Source organism: Microtus oregoni, unplaced genomic scaffold (genome assembly GCF_018167655.1).
Source record: "Microtus oregoni isolate MIOR12 unplaced genomic scaffold, Mior012 000001F_ref0000356, whole genome shotgun sequence".
Classification (NCBI taxonomy): domain Eukaryota; kingdom Metazoa; phylum Chordata; class Mammalia; order Rodentia; family Cricetidae; genus Microtus; species Microtus oregoni.
The window spans coordinates 66860154-66882210 of NW_024543060.1; the positions used below are offsets into that span (position 1 = coordinate 66860154).

General features: G+C 42.2%; 1 protein-coding gene across 2 annotated transcripts in view; it reads left to right on the top strand.

Annotated features, from left to right (window-relative positions):
- The window catches only part of LOC121459736 (RAB3A interacting protein), a 45072-nt gene that overhangs the window by 7430 nt on the left and 15585 nt on the right, over positions 1 to 22057 (top strand). The window contains exons 2-5 of one of the 2 annotated variants that reach the window (XM_041669716.1): positions 2099 to 2177; positions 4857 to 5137; positions 7264 to 7522; positions 16100 to 16195. In XM_041669716.1, the coding sequence (XP_041525650.1) occupies positions 4887 to 5137; positions 7264 to 7522; positions 16100 to 16195 (606 nt within the window). In that variant the 5' untranslated portion in view covers positions 2099 to 2177; positions 4857 to 4886. The remainder of the gene's footprint in view (positions 1 to 2098; positions 2178 to 4856; positions 5138 to 7263; positions 7523 to 16099; positions 16196 to 22057) is intronic. The other variant, XM_041669725.1, reaches the window with a different exon arrangement.

Sequence of the window (22057 nt, forward strand, 5' to 3'; positions counted from 1 at the left end):
CATGAAGGTTTGTGAGCCCTGTGTGTGCAGTGCCCCCAGAGGCCAGAAGGGGGCACCAGATCTCCTGTAAGGAGGTATGGATGGGTGCCTGAAACCAGACCCCAGGTCCTCTGCAAGAGCGACAGGTCCTCTCCATCCCTGGAGACTGAGTTAATCCTGGGGGGATTTGACATTAATCAGTGCTCAAGTGCATCAGAACAGAAGCATTGAAGGCACGCACCTGTCTCAGGGCTGCTAAGTGCTAACTGCTTCTGTATCTTCCACCCTTAAGGTAGAGGTCATGGTACAGATTCCAGATGTGAGAACTGGTGCGCACAGATTAGCAGAAGCAGGCCCAACGCCCTCCTTTGTGTTAGCCATTGCATTCGTGGTTAGTGAGTGTTTTGAGGCCATACCTTGGTCACCTGAACACCCTGCTGAGAACTTTGTTTTCTTCTTAGTGGGGGAGGGGCTTTCACTTGTTATTTCTGCATTCCTTTGCCTTTGCTTTCTTTGATTTTCCTGTGTGGTATAGTGTGGTGTGTGTGTGTGTGTCCGTCCGTCTGTCTGTCTGTACACATGTGTATTAATAGAGGCCAGAAGTCAATCTTGAATGTTGCTCAGGTAACATACACCTTGTCATTTGAGGCAGTCTCATTAACCTGGCTGCCCAGGGAGAGCCCCTCACTCCCCCACCCCCTAGCAGTGTTGGGGTTCCAAGTAGGATGCCAGTCCATCCTACTGTTGACATGGATTCTGGGCATCCTGTTCTTACGGACTGAGTCAATCTCTTTTGGCCTTCAGACCACACTGTCACAGAAGACACACCGGGTTCAACTCATTGTAGAACTGATAAATGAAGGGAAAAGTAAGCTCATCCTTACAGTCCGGTATATCATGCAGCTGGCTTAGATCATGAGGAAATGTTTTTAGAAAATCCACTTAGTATAAGTTCAGCGGATCTAGACGAGGATCACAATAGCCACTAACACAGGAACAGAGAAAAGGGCTTGAGGATCTTCAGGGAGCATAATAGTAGTTCCTAAGCTGACTAGCAGGTCTTTCCACAAAAGGGAAAAAATAGTATTTTTGATTTAAAGGCTCTTAAGAGTTAGTTGTGGTTTTTTTTTTTTTTTATTTTTTGAGGCAGGGTTTCTCTGTAGTTTTTGGAGCCTGTCCTGGAACTAGCTCTTGTAGACCAGGCTGGCCTCGAACTCACAAAGATCTTCCTGCCTCTGCCTCCTGAGTGCTGGGATTAAAGGTGTGCGCCACCACTGCCCGGCCAAGAGTTAGTTTTTTTGAGTTTGTATTTGTATTAAACTTTTGTCATATCTAAAAGCATTTTGGTCACAGATGACATTAAGATAACTTACTTGTTTGATTTTATATGGAATAAAACCATCAGTATTACTGCTCATATGATCACTGGAAATAATTTATGATATTTCTACTACACTTGTTTTAGAAAACATTGTTAGGATTTACTTTATTGTTTTTAAGTTATGTGAAGCACTTACTTTATATGTGGTTAAGCTACCATCTCTATGTTAGATGTTTCTACTTTCAAAGATTTAAAAAATTAATATTCATATGGTTTCAAGTTAAAATTCAAACCTATAAACAATGAGAGTCTGGCCCTCGCCACTGTTCCCTCCACCTGATTTCTCACTCCCGCTATAGGAAACTTTTCTGGTTGTGTTTCTAGGAACATCTTCCGGTTCTAAGGTAAACATGTATGTATGTGCAGCTACATACACCCCGTAGCAGAGAAGGCTGTTTGTACTTGTACACACCTCTCCTAGATTTAGAAGTAGGTTTTGGGCCTGTGAGCAGACTGGACACATCTGTGTGATTCCAGGTCCCCATGGCACAGTGGAAGGAGGACTGTCTCTTGTCCGCCACATGCGTGCTGGGGTAAAGGTTTTCAAGAGTGGCTTCCTGTACCTACACAGCTGTTTTCCTGCGTGCTGTTAGATTTATCAGCATGTCCTCAGGTCATTCACAGCGGTGTGTGTAGATACGCTTCGTCTTCTTATATCCACAAGTAGAGACCGTTCCTCACCTTGCAAGTCAGTCTTTTGCTGTTAAAAATGATATGTTTATCTTTTTTTTCTTCCAGTTTGCCTGTTTGTCCTTGGGCCGAAGCCCTAAGAGCATGCTGGGTCGCACGCTGCTGCACGAATCTGCCACTTTGCTAGGTATCGCCACGTTTTCTTCCAGAAGATTTGTCTCATTCTGCATTTCTAGAAATTACAATGCGGTTGTACTCTGTAATTCGGTGAGCCTTTAGGGTATACAAAGTTAAATTAGATACACATGGGATAGAAGAAAGGGCCATAGTTATTGTTGAAATCTCAACTTAAATACAGGCTCCTGCCTTTGCCCTTGGTTAACCACCAGGCCTAGATGGTAAAGAGCCCTTTGCTGAAGGAGGTGCCATGTGCTGGATGTGAGACAGGAGACAGCAGTGGGCACTGAGCTGGCAGCTCTCTCCGCTGCCTACTGTTCACAGTGCCAGAAGGTGCTGTGACGTCGGGGGGAGAAGAGTCATCAGTAGTCTAGCCAGCTCTGGGTCCTACATGCTACAATCCTGACCTGCAAGCCAGACATGCGTGCTTGTGTAGTAGTGGCCAGAGTGTTGTGGGATTACCCAGTAGCTTCCTGATTAGATCTGAGAACTGTTCCATGGTTGATACTACAAACCTGGCCATAAGCCTATGGCTGGAGACATCACAGGCCCTAGCATAGAACATAGTCCTGATGTTTTATGAGGTGGACATGCAGCCTAACTGCCTTCTAAATATGTGCATTAATACTCCTAGGCTAGTGCTGCTCCCAGTGTGGGTCAGAGAAACTTCTTTTTGCAGACGGTGATGGGTAGTGCAGAGAAGCCTAAGAGGCCAGGGTGCTCAGGACTGCTGAGTGCTCAGTCCTGCGTGGTACACCTGCTGGCTGGCCCAGGGAGCATCCCCAAGAGGGTGGGAGGATGAGAGCGAGAGGATGGACGGACACCACCGGCACTGCTCTGTGGGTGTGGCGCGGCTGTTGCTAGGCACACAGCAGCCGTGGCTGCCTGCATAAGCCCTGCATGGATATAATAAGGACCTGGTGGGAGGGGGCTCGTTGGGAGAAGAAAGCATCAACCCGAGGGGGAGAGGGATCAGAGGAGGTGACGGGGAATGAGCTGGATATTGTACGGTCACGAGATGGTCGGACATGAGGTTGTCAAATAGACACTATCTCAAAGTTGTTGTTTTTCCTACCTTAGCATGAATTAATTAGTAAGCTTTATGAAAATGAAATATATACTTTTAGCATAGACTTTTCCTCTCTGTATGTTTGCGTGTGAATTACATAATAAATGAAATTACTTTTTTTAATGAAAAAGATAATTTAGAAAGTACTCTCTGAGCTTTCATTTGGCACAGTAAATATTTTGCATTAAATTATTAAGCTTTGGGGACAGAAAGTAGCATTTGCTGTCAATAAGTTTGCTATTTATAAATTCATTTACTTTGAAGTTGGGAATTTATAGATTTATTTGATAAAATTTTGGTTGTCCCTACATGGTCACGTAGTAGTCTTGTGATTTTGAGAGGCTGTTAACATTGTATCTACTTTCTGCAACGTTTTTATTCTCTGCTGGATATTTTATAAGGCTTTTTATTGGTGATTTATTGGTTTCACAAGTGAATGGGTATTTCTGTATATTGGGGAAGAAGTGGCATGTTCAGCTGCTGTTTGACATGAAGGTCCAGGAAGGATGGCTCATGGTCTTCCCAGTGCTTCCCTAGGAAGGACCAGATTGGAAAGGAGTGGGTTCGGGACTTTATAGGTTCTGACTTTTTGGACTTTTCCATGTAGATTAAAAAAAAAAATCACTGAATGGTTTACAAGATTCTTGGCTTTACAATTGAGAGAGCAACTGGAGGGAGACATGCCTTATTTTTTGCAAACATTTTGTAAATTCGTTGAACAATATTATGTATATATATTTTTACTAATGTAGAAACTGAAGCGTGCTGTTGTTAATGACCATGAAGTAAGTGTTTCTCAGGAGCACAGTATCCCTGAGTGATTTTAGGGATTGCCTTCAGTGCTCACGGCAGCCAGGAGATGGAGTGTGGGGGGGTTGTAGTTAGGCCCATTCCTAGTCCGCCATTTGGGTTTAGGTTAATGAACATATAACCCAGAACTGGATCTGGGACCTGACCCTGAAGTCCAGCGGTGGGGCAGTCAGTGAATTTTGATTGGGGCTTGTGCATTTGGTGGTAATTTTAATCATTTACTGCCTAGATTTGATGACTTTATGATCAGCTAGGAGAATATCCTTGGACTTGGAATACAGTGTGTATGTCCATGTTAATGGGTTGAAACATTCTCAAACGACTCAGACATGTTAATAACACCCAGATTGTGGGGACTGCTACTCAGGAGCTCTGACATTCTTATATAAATTTAAAATGCTTTCAAAATAAAAACCAGTGGTTTATCCAAGTCACATCCAGTACAAGGCAGGATAGAGAGTTGAACTTAAGGCTAACTTGTTCTAAATGTGTTTATCTTTCTTTCTAGTCAAGGTTATAGATGATAGCAAAGCTAAGAAATTAAGAAAGCTTTTCTTCATTCTTCATATCTGTTAATTGTACCTACTGTGACAATATTTCTGTATTTTCATATCTCTTCCAAATCAGGTTACCTTCTGTGGTATTTCTACCATGAGATCACGTTGTAAATGTTAAGTAGGTTTTTTATTTTTCTTTTTAAACAGTATTTTATTGTAAGCGTGAACTTTATATAGATTGTTTAACAGCTTATGTATTTTGATTCAGTTTTGAATTGAGTCATTAAAACTAACTGTATTCTTTTGGCTTTAGCTTAGAGTGTCTTAGGATGAAGTCTTTGCTATGGCTAATGACCCCTTGGAAGGCTTCCATGAAGTGAACCTTGCTTCGCCTACTTCTCCGGACCTTCTTGGTGTGTGTGACCCAGGAACCCAAGAGCAGACTACCTCCCCGAGCCTCATCTACCGGCCACACCCCTCGTCTTTATGCTCTGCTCCTCTCCAGGCTAATGCCTTAGATCTTTCTGATCTTCCCACACAGCCTGTGTACTCATCCCCTAGGCGTTTAAACTGTGCGGAGATTCCCAATGTCAGGTATGAGATCACCAGCCCACAGATACCGCATATCAGATACCCAATGTCGGGTGTGAGATCACCAGCCCACAGATACCTCATATCAGATACCCAATGTCGGGTGTGAGATCACCAGCCCACAGATACCGCATATCAGATACCCAATGTCGGGTGTGAGATCACCAGCCCACAGATACCTCATATCAGATACCCAATGTCGGGTGTGAGATCACCAGCCCACAGATACCTCATATCAGATACCCAATGTCGGGTGTGAGATCACCAGCCCACAGATACCTCATATCAGATACCCAATGTCGGGTGTGAGGTCACCAGCCCACAGATACCTCATATCAGATACCCAATGTCGGGTGTGAGGTCACCAGCCCACAGATACCTCATATCAGATACCCAATGTCGGATGTGAGGTCACCAGCCCACAGATACCTCATATCAGATACCCAATGTCAGGAGTGAGATCCCAGCACACAGATACTGCATATCAGATACCCAATGTCGGGTGTGAGGTCACCAGCCCACAGATACCTCATATCAGATACCCAATGTCGGGTGTGAGGTCACCAGCCCACAGATACCTCATATCAGATACCCAATGTCGGGTGTGAGGTCACCAGCCCACAGATACCTCATATCAGATACCCAATGTCGGGTGTGAGATCACCAGCCCACAGATACCGCATATCAGATACCCAATGTCGGGTGTGAGGTCACCAGCCCACAGATACCTCATATCAGATACCCAGTGTCGGGTGTGAGATCACCAGCCCACAGATACCGCATATCAGATACCCAATGTCGGGTGTGAGATCACCAGCCCACAGATACCTCATATCAGATACCCAGTGTCGGGTGTGAGGTCACCAGCCCACAGATACCTCATATCAGATACCCAATGTTGGGTGTGAGATCACCAGCACACAGATACCTCATATCAGATACCCAATGTTGGGTGTGAGATCACCAGCCCACAGATACCGCATATCAGATACCCAATGTCGGGTGTGAGATCACCAGCCCACAGATACCTCATATCAGGTACCCAATGTCGGGTGTGAGGTCACCAGCCCACAGATACCTCATATCAGATACCCAATGTCGGGTGTGAGGTCACCAGCCCACAGATACCTCATATCAGATACCCAATGTCGGGTGTGAGGTCACCAGCCCACAGATACCTCATATCAGATACCCGATGTCAGGAGTGAGATCCCAGCACGCAGATACCGCATATCAGATACCCGATGTCAGGAGTGAGTTCACCAGCACACAGATACCTGATGTCAGGTATGAGATCCCAGCACACAGATACCCAATGTCGGGTGTGAGGTCACCAGCACACAGATACCTAACATCAGGTACAGAGAGCCATCACACTTATTTTGGATAACTATTATTTTTAAAAGTTTGCTTGATGTCTTAAATTATCCTTTTTAGAAAATTTAAATGATAAAAGTATGCCCTGTAGAGTGATATATTTTAATCCTTAGACCAGGAATTGGCAAACTTATGCAGATATCCACTGTAGGTTTAGCAGGCCATATAGTTTTCTTTTTTAAAAGATTGTATTTACTTTTTGTATATGGATGTTTTGCTTGCATATGTATCTGTACCTCGTGTATAGTACCTGTGGAGGCTGGAAGACGGCGTCAGGTCCCCTGAACTGAGTTACAGATGATTTTAGCCATCATGCCAGGCCCGAGATTCAAATCTGTGTCCTCTGAAAGAACAGCAAGTGCTGTTAACCTCCGAGCCCTCTCTCCAGCCCCCGGCCATACAGGTTTTGTACTGGTTCTTCAGTTTTGTTCCGCAGGCAGTATGTATATGACTCTTCCAGTAAAACTTGTGGTCACAGAAATTTCATCTCGAGTTTTACAGGTCATACAGTGTGTCATCAGTTCCTGTGTGTGCCCTTAGAGCCATGCAGACTTGATTCAGCCTTCAGCTGCAGCCATGACCCTGTCCTCGAGAAGTAGTACTCCGTAGCCTTTTCTGTGTTGTGCGTGATGAATGGTAGCCACTGTCGAGCCCTGAAGTGTAGCTGGCGCAGACCCACCATTAGTTAAGTGTAGATCGGCTAGTCCCTTGGAACGTTTATTGCACACCTTCTGAGCTTCCTCTCCTTGCAGCATTCACGTTCCGGACCCTGCATCATCCGTGTCATCTGGAGTGACAGTGGGCCTCACGAAGCTGACATCAAGGAAGGACAGCTGTAATGCTGAGAGGGAGTTTTTGCAGGGCGCCACCGTCACAGAGGCTCCTGTTTGCAGCGATGACATCTTTGGGTTGAGTACGGATAGCCTGTCACGTTTACGAAGCCCATCTGTTCTGGAAGTTAGAGAGAAGGGCTATGAAAGGTTGAAAGAAGAACTTGCGAAAGCCCAGAGGGTAAGAAAACCATGTGTCCTTCCATCCATTCCCTCGGGATGACTTCTTGGGATGCAGCTCATGAGCACATTTGCCTTGTTGCTCTCAGCCTTCACTGAGGCTGGGCCTCATTGGAAGCATCCGTGAGTGTGTGAAATAGCCTAGCTCTGCCTGGGAAACGCTGCGCTGACTGCTGGCTGTCCGGCTTTATCTCTAACACAGTATGGTTGTCACTCTGGAACTCCTCCAGTCTGGTTCTTCTTACTTGGAGGAGTTATTTTGGTGATTTCACCTTTCTTCTGCTGATTGTCAATATTGTCTGTATTTTACATTGTAGAATTTCCTTTCCTTGATATTTTCCTTTTTATTTGTCCTTAAATTCATGGCCAGCTCTCATCATACCCCTACCCCAGACTGAAATGAAATTGCAGAGAGAACTGTGTAGCATTAGGAAACAGGAAATATATTTATCTATTTGTTGTGTATGTGTGTGTGTGTTGTGTGAGTGAGAGGGGATGTATGTCCCCCTGTGTGTGTGCAGAGGCCCGGAGGCAGCAGGGGATGTTTCCCCTATTGCTCTCTGCCTATACCTTTGAGACAAGGTCTTTCCTTGAACCATTTTCTCGATTAGGCTAGACAATGGCGAGCGTCAGTGATCTTTCTGTCTTCTCTTCATCCCTAGAGCTGCGGTTATAGGTTTATGTCAGGATGCTAGACTTGTCTCGTGGGTGCAGGGATCTGAACTCTGGTCTTCATGACTGCGCAGTAAACATTCTTAACTGTTTAGCTATCTCTGTAGCCCAGGAAAAGTCATAAATGAACAATCTTACTTTATCAGCCTAAAAACCAAAGGAAAGTTAAAACACAGTGAGTAGAAAAATGGGAAAGATAAAGAGAGCAGAATTCAGTGAAATTAACAAGAGAAATAGAAAACAAAATAACTGGATTCTTTAAAACATCAATAAAATTGACAAACCTCGCCGGGCAGTGGTGGCGCACGCCTTTAATCCCAGCACTTGAGAGGCAGAGGCAGGTGGATCTCTGTGAGTTCGAGGCCAGCCTGGTCTACAGAGCTAGTTCCAGGACAGTCTCCAAAGCTACAGAGAAACCCTGTCTTGAAAGAACAAGCAAACAACCTCCCCCAATTGACAAACCTTTGGCAAAATAAATAAATAAATAAATAATACAGATTACCAGTATTAAGAGTAAAATGAGTATTACTCCTGATTCTACAGACAGCAAAAGTACAATTTAGGGATGATCAGAAAAATTCTACGTATATAAATTTGACAGCTGTGGTCAAATACCAATTTGTATTTTAAAAACCGAGAAAATCTGTCAAAGACTTATTTCTTTAATGTCATGACATATATTCCACCATCTGTCCACCATGGCGTTCCCACCAAAGCATAACTGTGTGACATACATACTGAATTGTATTAGGATGAGAGTAATGTAGTTTTAATACAACGTAGGACTCAAGTCTTGAGGATTTGAATATGAAAATATTTTCTGAATTCTGATAACTTGTGAATCAAAATTACATCATGGGCCATGCATATTCTGGTGATTCATACCTGCCTTGTTCTCATCCTTTTATTTGGACCTTTCTGTTTAGAGCAAGTCTTGCTTTTTATCCTTCTTTACTAATATGTGCCCATTGATTGGTGTATTTAGGCCATTTATATTTAGTGCAATATTGATAAAATTTGGCTAAATCTCTTGTCTTACCATTTGTATTCTGTTGTTCTATTTGATTTTTCTTATTCCTCCTTTTGTATTCATTATTTTTATAATTTCACTCTTACTTTCTTTGACTTCCTGGCTAATTTTTGTTGTGTTAATGTAGTTTATGACTTAGAGTACACTCCTTTCACCTGTCACTGTCTGCTTCCCAGCTGCCTACCACCTATGTGCAGTGTAAGAACCTTGGAAGTGTATTTTTTCTTCTAGCTCTGTGCAGTGATTATCATATACATCATATATTTTAAATCTCATCATGCACTTTGATTTTGGCACTGAACATTTGATTATTTTAAAGAGATAAATAATGAGTAATAATCTTCAGTTTTCTACACATCTGTTTCCAGTGTTGCTCTTTGGTTTCAAGTGTATCTAGATTTCCAGCTGTCATTTTCTTTCTGCTTGAAGGTCACCTTTAACATGTTTCCTGTTTGCATACGCTACTTTAGTTTTTGCAGTTCACTGGCTGTAGACTTGGAGGTCAATGTACGTATTCTTTCTCTTAGTTGAAAAGATTTTGCTTTGCTGACTTCCCGCACACTTTGGTTCCCACAGGAGCTGCTCTGTCTGTGACATCTGTGCTGTTTGCTGCTGGGAGAGTCTTCTGTAAGCAAGCAGTTTTATGCTTTCCCCGTGCAGTATAGTTTTCTTCTGGGCTGTGTGGTCTCTGTGCGTGTGTGTGTACATGTGCACACATACACTTAAGAGTGTGATGCTCTTCTGTATGTGTGTTAGAGTGTGGGGTTCTGTTGTTTTAGTCGTTTTCCCTCTGTTTGTGTTTCATTGTGGATAGTTTCTCACAGCTGCCAGTGCTGTTCTTTCCTTCTGCAGTATCAGACCTGTCTCAGACTTCGTGGTTTTCATGTCCAAAGTCTAAACCTTTAAATAGTTTGCTTTTGTTGTGTAACATGTTGACCCTTACTTCTAACTTCCTGAACTTCGGGCTTGAACGTCCTCACGTCTCATCTGCTCACTTTGTTTCCCTCTTCTGGGAAACAATCTTTTGTTGGCAAGTGCCCAGTGGCTTCAGAATTGTTCTCCTGGTTTTTCAGCTGTGTCGTGTGGGTGGTAAATTGGACCATTACCCTGTCTTGATTAGAACGGGAAGTTGTGTTCCCTTATATTGTTTATCTGCCCACTTTATCCAGGTAACCGCTTCCTGAATCTACACATCCACACATGTGCACACTGCAGTTTTTCTGAGCTTCCCGTTTTGTTCATGAAGTGTGTGATGTAGTCCTGCTGTATTTTGTTGATTTCATGGATATGTATATGGGTACGCAGGCATATTGTACACTTACGTACATATGCATAATATACTAGATGGGTAGTAATTTATAAGCAGTATAATATATTAGAAACTTAACCTTTTATTTGTGAAATACTCTGAAGAGAGGTTGCTCTCCTGTGAAGTAGTTAGGGATCTTTGTTCTGTGGTGGGCTTTGTGTTTTTCGAGACAGGGTTTCTCTGTAGCTTTGGAGCCTGTCTTGGAACTAGCTCTGTAGACCAGGCTGGTCTCGAACTCACAGAGAACTGTCTGCCTCTGCCTCCCGAGTGCTGTGATTAAAAGTGTGTGCCACCACCGCCCGGATAGACTTTGTAATCTTGTAGGACTGAAAATCACTTTCCAGAAACAGATCCATAGTGTTTTAATAGGGGAGCCGCCCGTGAGACTGAGAGGTGTGGTGTGCCAGAGATCACGGTGTAACTCTCTAGTTATCAACTGTCTTCCCCAGGTTGTTGCTGAAGATCAGTGTGGGTAGAATAAAGGCTTTAGTATGTCCTTATTAGGCACACGCCTTTAATCCCAGCACTCGGGAAGCAGAGGCAATCGGATCTCTATGAGTGAGGCCCTCTATCAAAAAATAAACCAGATTAAATTGAGAAAAATAACTGGTAGCTGGACAGAAAAGGTGTAGCTGCGCCTCTTTTTTCCCTTATAGCATCTCTGAAATCAGAGTGGGTCTTTACATTGTAACAGACAGTAATAAATAAGGACGTTCGTGATTGCCTAGTTACGCATGAACTTGGTGCTAACTGTTCAAGCTAGTTTCATTGAGTTGGATGCTTTATTGTTGATCGTAATTACTAGGTTAGCTACCTTCAGAAGTATCTCCCTGTAGTGAAATATTGAAAAGAAACACAGAGTGACAGGATAAAAATCTGTTCTGTGAGCCTAAAGGAATTCTCAAAATGACAACCCCAAGAAGAAAAAAAAAAAACCAGTGTATCATCGTTTCATTTTCAGCATTTTTCTTTCTGTATGCATGAGCTGTCTGTCATATGAAAAAGTCTAGCTAGATACATAGCTCAGTGGTAGGTGATTGTGTAGTGTACCAGAGGTGCTGGCTGGTTTAGTCTCTAGCTCTGGGTGGAGATGAGGTCTTCACTGACCGTGCTGTGATACATGAACAGCCCAGCTGCTTTGGGAGGAGGCCAAGCTGCAGGAGGATTGCTTGACCTCAAGAGTCTGGGGCTAGCTTGGGGACACATCAAAGCCCTTCTGGGAATATAATGAAGATGGACTCTTTTTTTTTTTTTAAGTTATTTATTTATATTTTATGCACAAGTGCACTGCATGTACACCTGCAGGCCAGAAGAGGGCACCCACCAGATCTCATTACAGATGGTTGTGAGCCACCATGTGGGTGCTGGGAATAGAACTCAGATCCTCTGGAAGAGCAACCCCCCGAAGATGGAGTCTTAAATATTGTTGAAATATGCTTATAGCATCCTGATGTTTTCTGTACATCTCTTGGATTATTTCTCCCATGTTATCATCTAAATTCATATCATTGGCCTAAAATATTCCAGTAATTACTGTGATCTTTTTCTCCAGTGTTTTTTGTTTTTGTTTTTTTTCTTTTTAAACGTAGCTAAACTATGCAGTGGTATATTCTGAATGATAAATCTGCTGGTTGCTTCTTTAATTAGACCTTGGTTAGAATCCTTCAGTGACTCCCATTCTCTTTTTGGTAATTCTCCTTTGCTTTAAGATAAGTCCTGTTTGTTACTTTGCCTTTCAGGGCTGCTTGAGACAGGTCATAAACCTTCCTCTCTGTAGCCTTCCCCTCATGTGGTTAACTGCTTCATGCCTACAGTAGGTCAGTGCCAACTTCCCTGGTACACACCCATCACAACTTAGGAATTTTCCTGGTGAGTTTGCCTAAAAGCTCTGTAGCCCTCATAGACAGTGACTTCATGAAAACCATGAATTTGCTCTCAGATTCTGTCTCCAGAACTAAGACAGTTGCCTGATGAGCATCAAGTTAGCACGTGTTGAAGGAGTGAAGATTGAGTAGCTATGTTTCAGTACAGAGTACTGACGAGGAAGAAAACAGATGCTAAGAGATCTTCACACAGAGAACACAACGCGTTGGTTGGCTGAGGCAGACCCTGAAGCATACATCCAAACAAAGACATCAGTCACTTGTGGGGAGAGTTCAGATGGATCGGACCAGGCTGGGGAGTGACCCTGTTTAGAGTATGACTCAGGGACAGCTCTGGAAAGGTGACTGGCACAAGCTTTTGGGGACTTAGTGCCTGGGTGGGATTTAGGCTGCTTTGGTCAGAGTCGGCAGCTAGTCTGAGCTCCACCTCTGCCAGTGACAGACACGCTGTGGCTCCTGTCTTCTGTTTTTGCCTTTTGTGTCTGTTAGGAGTTTCATTGGGTAATGCAGTCCTCAGCCCTGTTAGGGTCCCGTGTCTGTGGACCTGCTTTTGGTCCAGGAGGTAACGTGGCTGAAGACACAGTCAGTAGCTGCTTCAGATTGGCTTTTCACTTAGCAGTATGCATTTAAGGGTCTTGAGTATCTCTTCATGGGTGTACTGCTCACTTTAGCACCGAGTGCTCACCTGTTGTGTTGGACTGACCGAAGTTGCGACTAAGAAGGATTCCTAGTAAAGGACCTTGGCTGCTCCCAGGTCTGAGGAGTTACAGATGAAGCCCTAAAAACATTTGCATGCATGTTTTTATATAGGCCTAAGTCTTCAGTTTCTTCGGATCTGTGCCAGGATTCTGGATCATTTGTTAAGACTGTGTCTGGTTTTGTAAGTAACTATCAAATCATTTTCCAAAGTGAGCACACGCCTTGTTCTCCCAGCAGCAGAGGATGGGACTTTCTTGTGCTCCATGTCCTCACAAGCGTGCAGTGTCTTCCGTGGTTGGGTTTTGGCCGTTCTGACGGTGTCTGGTGGCGTTTTGTTTTACCTGCAGTTGCTGGATAAAAGAGAACACTGAGAACATTGAGTGTCTTTCAGAAACTTATTTATCACCTGTGTGTCTTCTTTGGTGAAATGTCTTGGTCTGGTATTTTGTTCATTTTTAAAGTTTTTCTTCTATTAATGTTGTTAATAATTCTTGTCATGTTTTGGATGATAGTTCTTAATCACGTATGTCCTTTGCAAATGTGAATCCTGTCTGTGGCTCACCATTCTTTCTCTCCCTTCCCCTCCTCATGTGTGTGCGCGTGTGCGTGTGTTTGTGTGTCCATGTCTGTGTCCTCACCCCCATGGACTGAACCCAGGGCCTTGTCCTGTTAGGCAAGCACTCTTACATTGAGTCATCTCAGTTATTCTTATTATTTTGATAGCTTTATGTTTCAAGTCATGGTTCTATAGTTTCCTTTTCACTCTTAATAAAGCTTCAGCAGGTTTTGTTTTGTGAGAGTTACTGATACTTAATCTACTCCATCACTCAAGGAGGTTCATAGGGCAGACATTTTCTGAGATCTTACAGGTGTGTTACTTTGTGGCCTTATGGAAGATTGGCTGGATGAAAAACATTCAACTTAGAGTCTAGAGTTGTTTTGTCTTTTAAATAACACTTCATTGTTTTGTAGCATAAAATACCCCTGTTGAAGTTTCATATCCGATTTTTTTTCTCTCTTATAGGAAACTTGACTTTTAAAAATGTTTTTAAACAGACAGAAACATAAAATCATATGTATTAATATGTTACTATCATGTTTCATACATATGTATGTTGTGTTGTGTTTAAATCATGTTAAACATATTTAGCTCTTCCAAGTTTTCTATTGACAAAGTTTTTGGAATCCTTTATTATAGGTTTTGGAATAGTCAACACGTTACTGTTTGCAGTCACCTGCATACCAGAGCGTCTTGTTTCTGTTTAACTGTAACTTTATGTATCCATTTTTATCTTGAGTTTCTAATGGAACATTAGGAGGTTTGGGTGCAGGAGCAGGATGGCCTGTGGCCTTCCTTGTGATTGGTGTGTCTTTTTCATGGCTTGCATCTTTTGGAGCTCTCCTCGTTCAGCCAGGTTTTCTCTAGGGCAGTGTTTCTGGAGGCCTTGGCGCCTCAGCATTCCACTGTCAGAGTTTCGCATCACAGCCTTGTCTCAACCAGTCTGCTGTGTTTTGGTGGTTTTCTGGCAACAGGTTTTCCCTCAGTGTGAGGCTGTGCTGTGCTGGGAGAGGCTCCCTGCTCACCACTCTGCCGTGTGTCGCATTTCCTAGCCGCTCGCCGCCTCCGGGATGGAGCATATGGCTGGTCTCATTCACCCGCAAGTGAGGCCTGGGAAACCTTTCTGCTTTTCCCATCTTTTCAGCTACGTTCTTCCAGTTTTCTCCACCGTGCGAGTCCTTACACTTTGAGGTGTGTGTAATGAGTGTGGGGCTGCATCTCTTGCTTCACTGCCTGTACAGCAAGGACACGTTCTCTATAGCCTGAGATTTGCAAGGGATTTCTTCTGCCAGGTTTTGTTGAGGATTTATCATCAGGTTCTCAAGCTTAGGATATTTGGTTTTCAAGAGTTGTCTTTGGGAGATTAAAATCTTAAGCTGCCTTCTGTGACCTGACTAGTTATTACATTGTCAGAGGAACTGAATGACTTGGGCAGAGCTTCTTAGACAGGATTTCTCTGTGTAGCTCTGGGGCCTGTCCTGGAACTCACTCTGTAGATCAGACTGGCCTGAACTCACAGAGATCTGCCTACCTCTGCCTCCCGAGTACTAGAGTTGAAGGTTTGTGCTACCACTGCCCAGCTAGAGCTTCAGATTTTTTAAAATCTTTGTTTGAAAGGTTAGTTTCAAGTGATTTCAACATATAAAATCAAGTATTTTGATGTTTGAATACAATTTTGTGTGTGGTGTGTGTTTGTCACGCATGTGGATGTACATGCATGTGTGTGGAAATCAGAGACTGATAAGGTTGTTGTCTTTTGCGGCTCTCTCATATTTGCTGGAACAGGGTTTCTCACTGAGTGTGGAGCTCACCTGTTTGCAGGCTGGCTAGCCAGTGAGCTCAGGGATCTTTCTGTCTCTGTCTCCTGCGTGCTGGGGTTGCAGGTGTGCACTGCTGTGCCCGTGAGCTCTAGGATCTGTCCGTCTCTGTCTCCTCCATGCTGGGGTTACTGCTGTGCACTGCTGTGCCCGTGAGCTCAGGGATTTGTCTCCCTGCTGTGCCTGCTTTTTCACATGGGTTCTGGATCCAAACTTGGGTCTTCTACGCTTTTGTGGTGGGGACTTTACTGACTGAACCATCTATCCCCTTTAAGTAAACATTTAAAAAATCATTTATTTTATTGACATTAGAAAGCAAAATTGAAAGAAGTTCATGCTTGGGAGAAATAAATATGTTCAGAGAAAAGCTAAAGGGGAAATAGTGTTTTTTTATGTGTTATATTCATATTTAGTCTCTGGACGTTTTCTGGGAGAAATCTAATGTAATGTGTTGATTTGTTGTAATTGTGGTTGTTTGTTTGTCTTCCATCTAGCAGGTACTAGGAGGTGGTATTAATATTTTATAATTCTATTAATAACTATTATATAGTAGATATAATCTCATTTCAGACCGAAGAGATCTAAAACAAAATTATCAATTTCTCATAGGAATTGAAGTTAAAAGATGAAGAATGTGAGAGACTTTCGAAAGTGCGAGATCAACTTGGGCAGGAGTTGGAAGAACTCACAGCTAGTTTATTTGAGGTTGGTCTGTTTATGTTGTGGCCAAGAGCAACATCTCAATTTTAAATGTTGGTAGAATTGGTTTTGTGAAGGAATCTTGAGACGGCTATGGCTAGCTTCATGAGTATTCATAATTCCTGTAAGCAAGAAAATATAATCTGTAATTATAATAATAAAATATAGTCTCTAATTTAAAACAGTGTAAGAAGAAACTACAATTCCATAGGCTATCAGTATCTGGTGGTGTAAACGTGTGTGTGTGAAAGGAAAGGTTAGTAACTCTAGTTTTAAATTTTACCAGTTATTTAGGGACTACTGTGATTTTTTTTTCTTAATTTTTAATTTTCTTTTATGATTGCAAACCCCTGAGGTGTAGTCATTGCTGTAGGGTGATTTGAGAGACATTAGTTGGTACACTTCTTATCTCCTGCTTGCCCTCAGGACCAAGCTTTCTACCCAGCTTTGGTTCTGGATAGCAGTGTCGTTGGCACAGAGACACAGATGCAGGGGGGCGTGTGTGAGGCAGGCAGAGAGAGACGGTAAAGAACTGGCTCCTGCCTGTGGAGGCCACCACGTCCCAGGGCTATGAGGTCAGCTGGCAAGCTGGTCTGAGTTTGAAGGCCTGAGAACTGGAAGAGCCATGTTTCAGAGTCTGAAGGGAGAACAGATTTTCTTACTGGGTGGGGCGGTAGGCTTTTTGTTCTGCTAAGGCCTTCCTCTGGTGGGGTGAGGCCCATTGTGCTTGTGTAGTGCAGTCTGCCTTATAAAGTATATCAATTTGTTAATCTCATCCAAAATACCATCACAGAAATGCTTGATAATACATAATTTGGGTGTCCTGTGATTCCCATTACAAAATGAAACATGAAATTGGTTTGTCCCCAAATACTAGGAGAGAAAAGTAATTCTCTTTTCCAAGTTTGTGAACATGTTCACACGTGTAAGAGCAAAGATCACAGGTGAGGAAATTGCAGTCTGCTTATTTTTGTCTCCTGTGACCTAAGAATAGATTTTATGTTTTTAAGTGGAGAAAAAAGTTTAAAACTCTCATACATGTAAATATGTGGAAGATTCAATACTAATGTGTAAGTTAAAAATCAAGTATTGAAAGTAGCTATAACCACAAAAATTTGTTAACGGAAACACGATCAAAGAAGTGAGATCCGACATCAGCTATAAAGTACATAGCGGACTGGGGAGCAGGTCTTAAGTATCTTCATGTAGTTGAGGTTAATCAGCTGAAAACAGTTATAATGGGGAATTGTTTAGTTTGGATTCTGATAACCAAAATAATAAAGTACTTAGTACACAAAAGAGAGAAAAGAATCAAAGTAATCCAACACACACACACACACACACACATGCACGCACATGCACACCACCAAACCACAATGAAAGTGAACAAGACAAAAGAGGAACAAGGAAACCACAGAATAGAGAGAACACAAGGGCAACATGGGCAGAGTGAGTCTGTACTTAACAATAATTACACTAAATGTAAACAAACCAAGTTCTCCAATCAAAATATACATGGAGATACTCACAGCCTGAAGGTGAATAGGTAGGGAAAGATGTCTGTGCACCTGGTAAGGAGAATAGGAATTGTTGTATTTGAATTGCACATAATAGACTTTCTATCAAAACTGTCAATAAGAGACAGGATCATTACATAATAACAAAGGATCAGTTTGATTAGATGATCCAATTAAATATGTACCCAACAACAAAGCACCTAGATGTACAAAGCAAATACTACCAGAGCTGAAGGGAGAAACAGCAATACAGTAATTGTAGGAGATGCTAATACCTCTTGCATTTAATGGATATATTGTTCAGACAGAAAATCAAATAAAGAAGCAGTAGGATGGATGTCAGTAGACCAGAGGTATTTACAGACATACACAGAACCTTCCACATAACAAAATAATCCACATACTTCTCATGTGTACATGAGCTGTTGTCTAGGATAATTCACGTTACATTACAAAATCAACTATAACTTCAAAAAGACAAAAGAGTCCCAGAATCTTTTGCAGCCACAGTAACATTTAGTTAGAAATCAATAATAAAACAGCAAAGAATACAAGCATGTGGAAACTTAAGACATTTTGAACTTTGGGGTTAAAGAGGGAATTAAAAAAGGAATTTGAAAACTTCTTGAGACAGACATTGAAAATACAGCATAGTAAAAGCTTATGAGAGGCAACAAAAGCAGTACTAAGAAAATTGCAGAGCAGTAAATGCCTACAGAAAAATACAAGAAGATACTCAGCCTAAGATGAGACCTCAAGGAATTTGAAAGAGAACTAAGCTCCAAGTTAGCAAGAGGAAGGAATTGATGGGGTATAGTAGGTATAGAAACAAGGACAAAAAAAGGAAAATATCAACAAAATTAAGTTTGTTTATTTTTCAAAGAAATAATCAAGACTTTTATTAGACCGAGGGGAAAAAAAAAGTTTTAAAAAGAGATGGAAGATATATTGAAGATTTTTTAATGTCTTAAAAGTCCTGTATGTCCTGTATGAAGTTAGGTTCCTGTATGAAGTCATAGAGCCCTGTATGAGGTCATAAAGTCCTGTCTGTCTGTGTTCATAAAATTCAGTATGAAGTCATAAGAGTCCTGTGTGAAGTCATAGAGTTCTGTATGGTGTCATAAGAGTCCTTTATGAAGTCATAGAGTCTGTATGAAATCATAAGAATCCTGTATGAGTCAGAGTCTTCTATGAGTAATAAAGTCCTGTATGATGTCATAGAGTCCTGTATGAGGTCGTCAGAGCCCTTTATGAGTTCATAAGAATCCCGTATGATGTCATAGAGTTCTGTATGATGTCATAAAGTCCTATATGAGGTCATAGAGCCCTGTATGAGGTCATAGAGCCCTGTATGAGGTCATAAAGCCCTGTATGAAGTCATAGTCCTGTATGAGGCCATAGAGCCCTGTATGAGGTCATAGAGCCCTGTATGAGGTCATAGAGCCCTGTATGAGGTCATAGAGTCCTGTATGAGGTCATAAAGCCCTGTATGAAGTCATAGTCCTGTATGAGGTCATAGAGTCCTGTATGAGGTCATAAAGCCCTGTATGAAGTCATAGTCCTGTATGAGGTCACAGAGTCCTGTATGAGGCCATAGAGTCCTGTATGAGGTCATAGAGCCCTGTATGAGGTCATAGAGCCCTGTATGAGGTCATAGAGCCCTGTATGAGGTCATAGAGCCCTGTATGAGGTCATAGAGCCCTGTATGAGGTCATAGAGCCCTGTATGAGGTCATAGAGCCCTGTATGAGGTCATGGAGTCCTGTATGAGGTCATAAAGCCCTGTATGAGGTCATAGAGTCCTGTATGAGGTCATAGAGCCCTGTATGAAGTCATAGAGTCTATGTGAGGTCATAGAGTCATGTGTGAGGTCATAGAGTCCTGTATGAGGTCATAGAGCCCTGTATGAAGTCATAGAGTCCTGTGTGAGATCATAGAGTCCTATATGAGTCAGAGTTCTCTATGAGTCTTAGAGTCCTGTATGTGTTCATAAGACTTCTGTATGAGTTGTAAAGCCATGTATGATTCATAGAGTCCTGTATGAAGTCAGAGTCCTGCATGAAATCTTAACAGTCCTATATGATTCACATAGTCCTTTATGAATCATGGAGTTCTGTATGAAGTCATATTCCAGGCTAATAATACTCTAGAAGAAATGAAGAAATTCTTAGAAACAGTTTATCAAAATGGAATCAAGGTGACATAGAAAGTCACAAGAGACCAATGACAAATGAGTCAGGAATAAACACACAAAGCCAAAACCAACTTACCAGTAGAAGGGTCCAGTGCTAGATGACTTCACAGGTGAATTTTACTAAACAGTAAAACAAAATAATAAATATTTACCCAAAACAAAGAAAACAATGTAAATAAAAGGGCTCACACTTCTAAAAGAATTTTATAAAGTCAGTATTACTGTAATGTCAAAGCCAGGGAAGACATCATGAGAAAAAAACCTATAAGCCAGTAGTCTTGAAACACAAAGGTGCAAAATCTTGAATAAAATGGTAGCGAGCTGAATTTAACAACACATGAGAAGAACCATAACCATGGCCAGATAGGATTTATTCTTGGGGTACAAAGATGTCCGACATCAGCAAATCAGTTGTGTGCCACACTGCATGAACAGGAGATGGAAACCACGTGATCATCTCAACAGATGGAGAAGACTCATTTTACAAAAGTCAGCCTTAATTTATGATGGAATCTTCAATAAAGCAGGTATTCGAGGAATGTTATTCTACTCAGTAAGGACCAAGTAGTAAGCAAAGCCTCATCGTAAGCACTGGGGGAACTGCAGCATCACCAACGAGAGGAAGGATGCAGAGACCAACGGAATTGAGTAGAGCCCAGAAATAAATCTTTGCACTTACAATCAACTGATTCTTAATGAGGGGCTAATAAACACCGGCTGAAGAAAGACTAGTTTCCTCAGTAAATGACACTGGGAATTGAATGTCCACATCCGCGTGTAGATGAGTGAGTTGAACCCTCACACTGTGAGCAGACCCATAGAGTGAACTAAAAGACCTGAAACCACACTAGCAGAAACTTGGGGAAAGCTTCTTGACATTGGTCTGGGAAGGTGTTTTTTTTTTTTTTTTATTTATTTTATTTATTATTATTATTATTTTTTTAACATGAAACCAAAAGCTCAGAAAACAGAAAAAAAATGGTAGAATTGCATGAGACTAAACCTGCACACAGCAGTCACCAAAATTAAAATGCAGTGCCTTGGGTGGAAACCTGGCAAAGTGTGCCTGTCAAGGGGCAATTGTCGAAAGAGCAGGGTCAGCACCGAATGGATTCTCTAATGAGATGTGCGAACAGCGGAAGGTGTATGAAAAGACGGTTGACATCACCAGTCAGGTAATTCCAAAGCAAACCCCGGTGAGATGTTACCACACGCCTGTTAACATATGACAGCATGTGGGCAAGGATGTGGTGCTGTTGGTTATTATAAAGACTAAAAATAGAGCCGGCCGGTGGTGATGCACTCAGGAGGCAGAGACAGAGCTCTGAGTTTGAGGTCAGCCTGGTCTACACAGTGAGTCCCAGCACAGCCAGGGCTATATAGTGAGACCTTGTTGTAAAACAACCACAAAACTACCAAAAAAACCCAGCCTCCCCCCAATTGAAACTAGAGGCAAGCAATCTCACTTTCCAGTATACATCAAAGGAAATAAGATTAATTCTTGCTATCTGTGTTCCCATGTTCATTGCTGTAGTATTATCACCAGCTAGATGTAAACATATATTCATCAATGAATGAATAAAGCTGAAGAGTAGTGTGTGCTTAGATAATATTAAGCCGTTTTTGTTGTTGTTGTTTGTTTTTCAAGACAGGGTTTCTCTGTAGCTTTGGGGCCTGACCTGGAACTAGCTCTGTAGACCAGGCTGGCATCGAACTCACAGAGATCCGCCTGCCTCTGCCTCCCAAGTGCTGGGATTAAAGGCGTGCGCCACCACCGCCTGGCAATATCAAGCCTTTTAAAATAGGGAAATAAGACTGACGCGGCTCTGTGGGTAAACATGCATGCTGTGTGAGCTGTGGACTAGAGTTTAGTCTCTGGTGGTGGATCCTATGGTGGAAGGAGAGTGCCACTCCTGAAGGTTGTCCTCTGAGACACACACACACACACACACACACGCTTCCATGTTATTAAAAATTAAAGGAAAATCTTAGTATTTGAGGTAAGTTGTTCTCTGATTTCTACATGCATGCCATGGCATGCACAAAATTAATAATGTAAAAAAGAAAAAATGCTATTTGAAGCATTGGCTTGAGTTTTATTTAAAAGAAAGAAAACATTAAAAACAATGAGTCGATGATGCAGAGACCCACAGCCAAG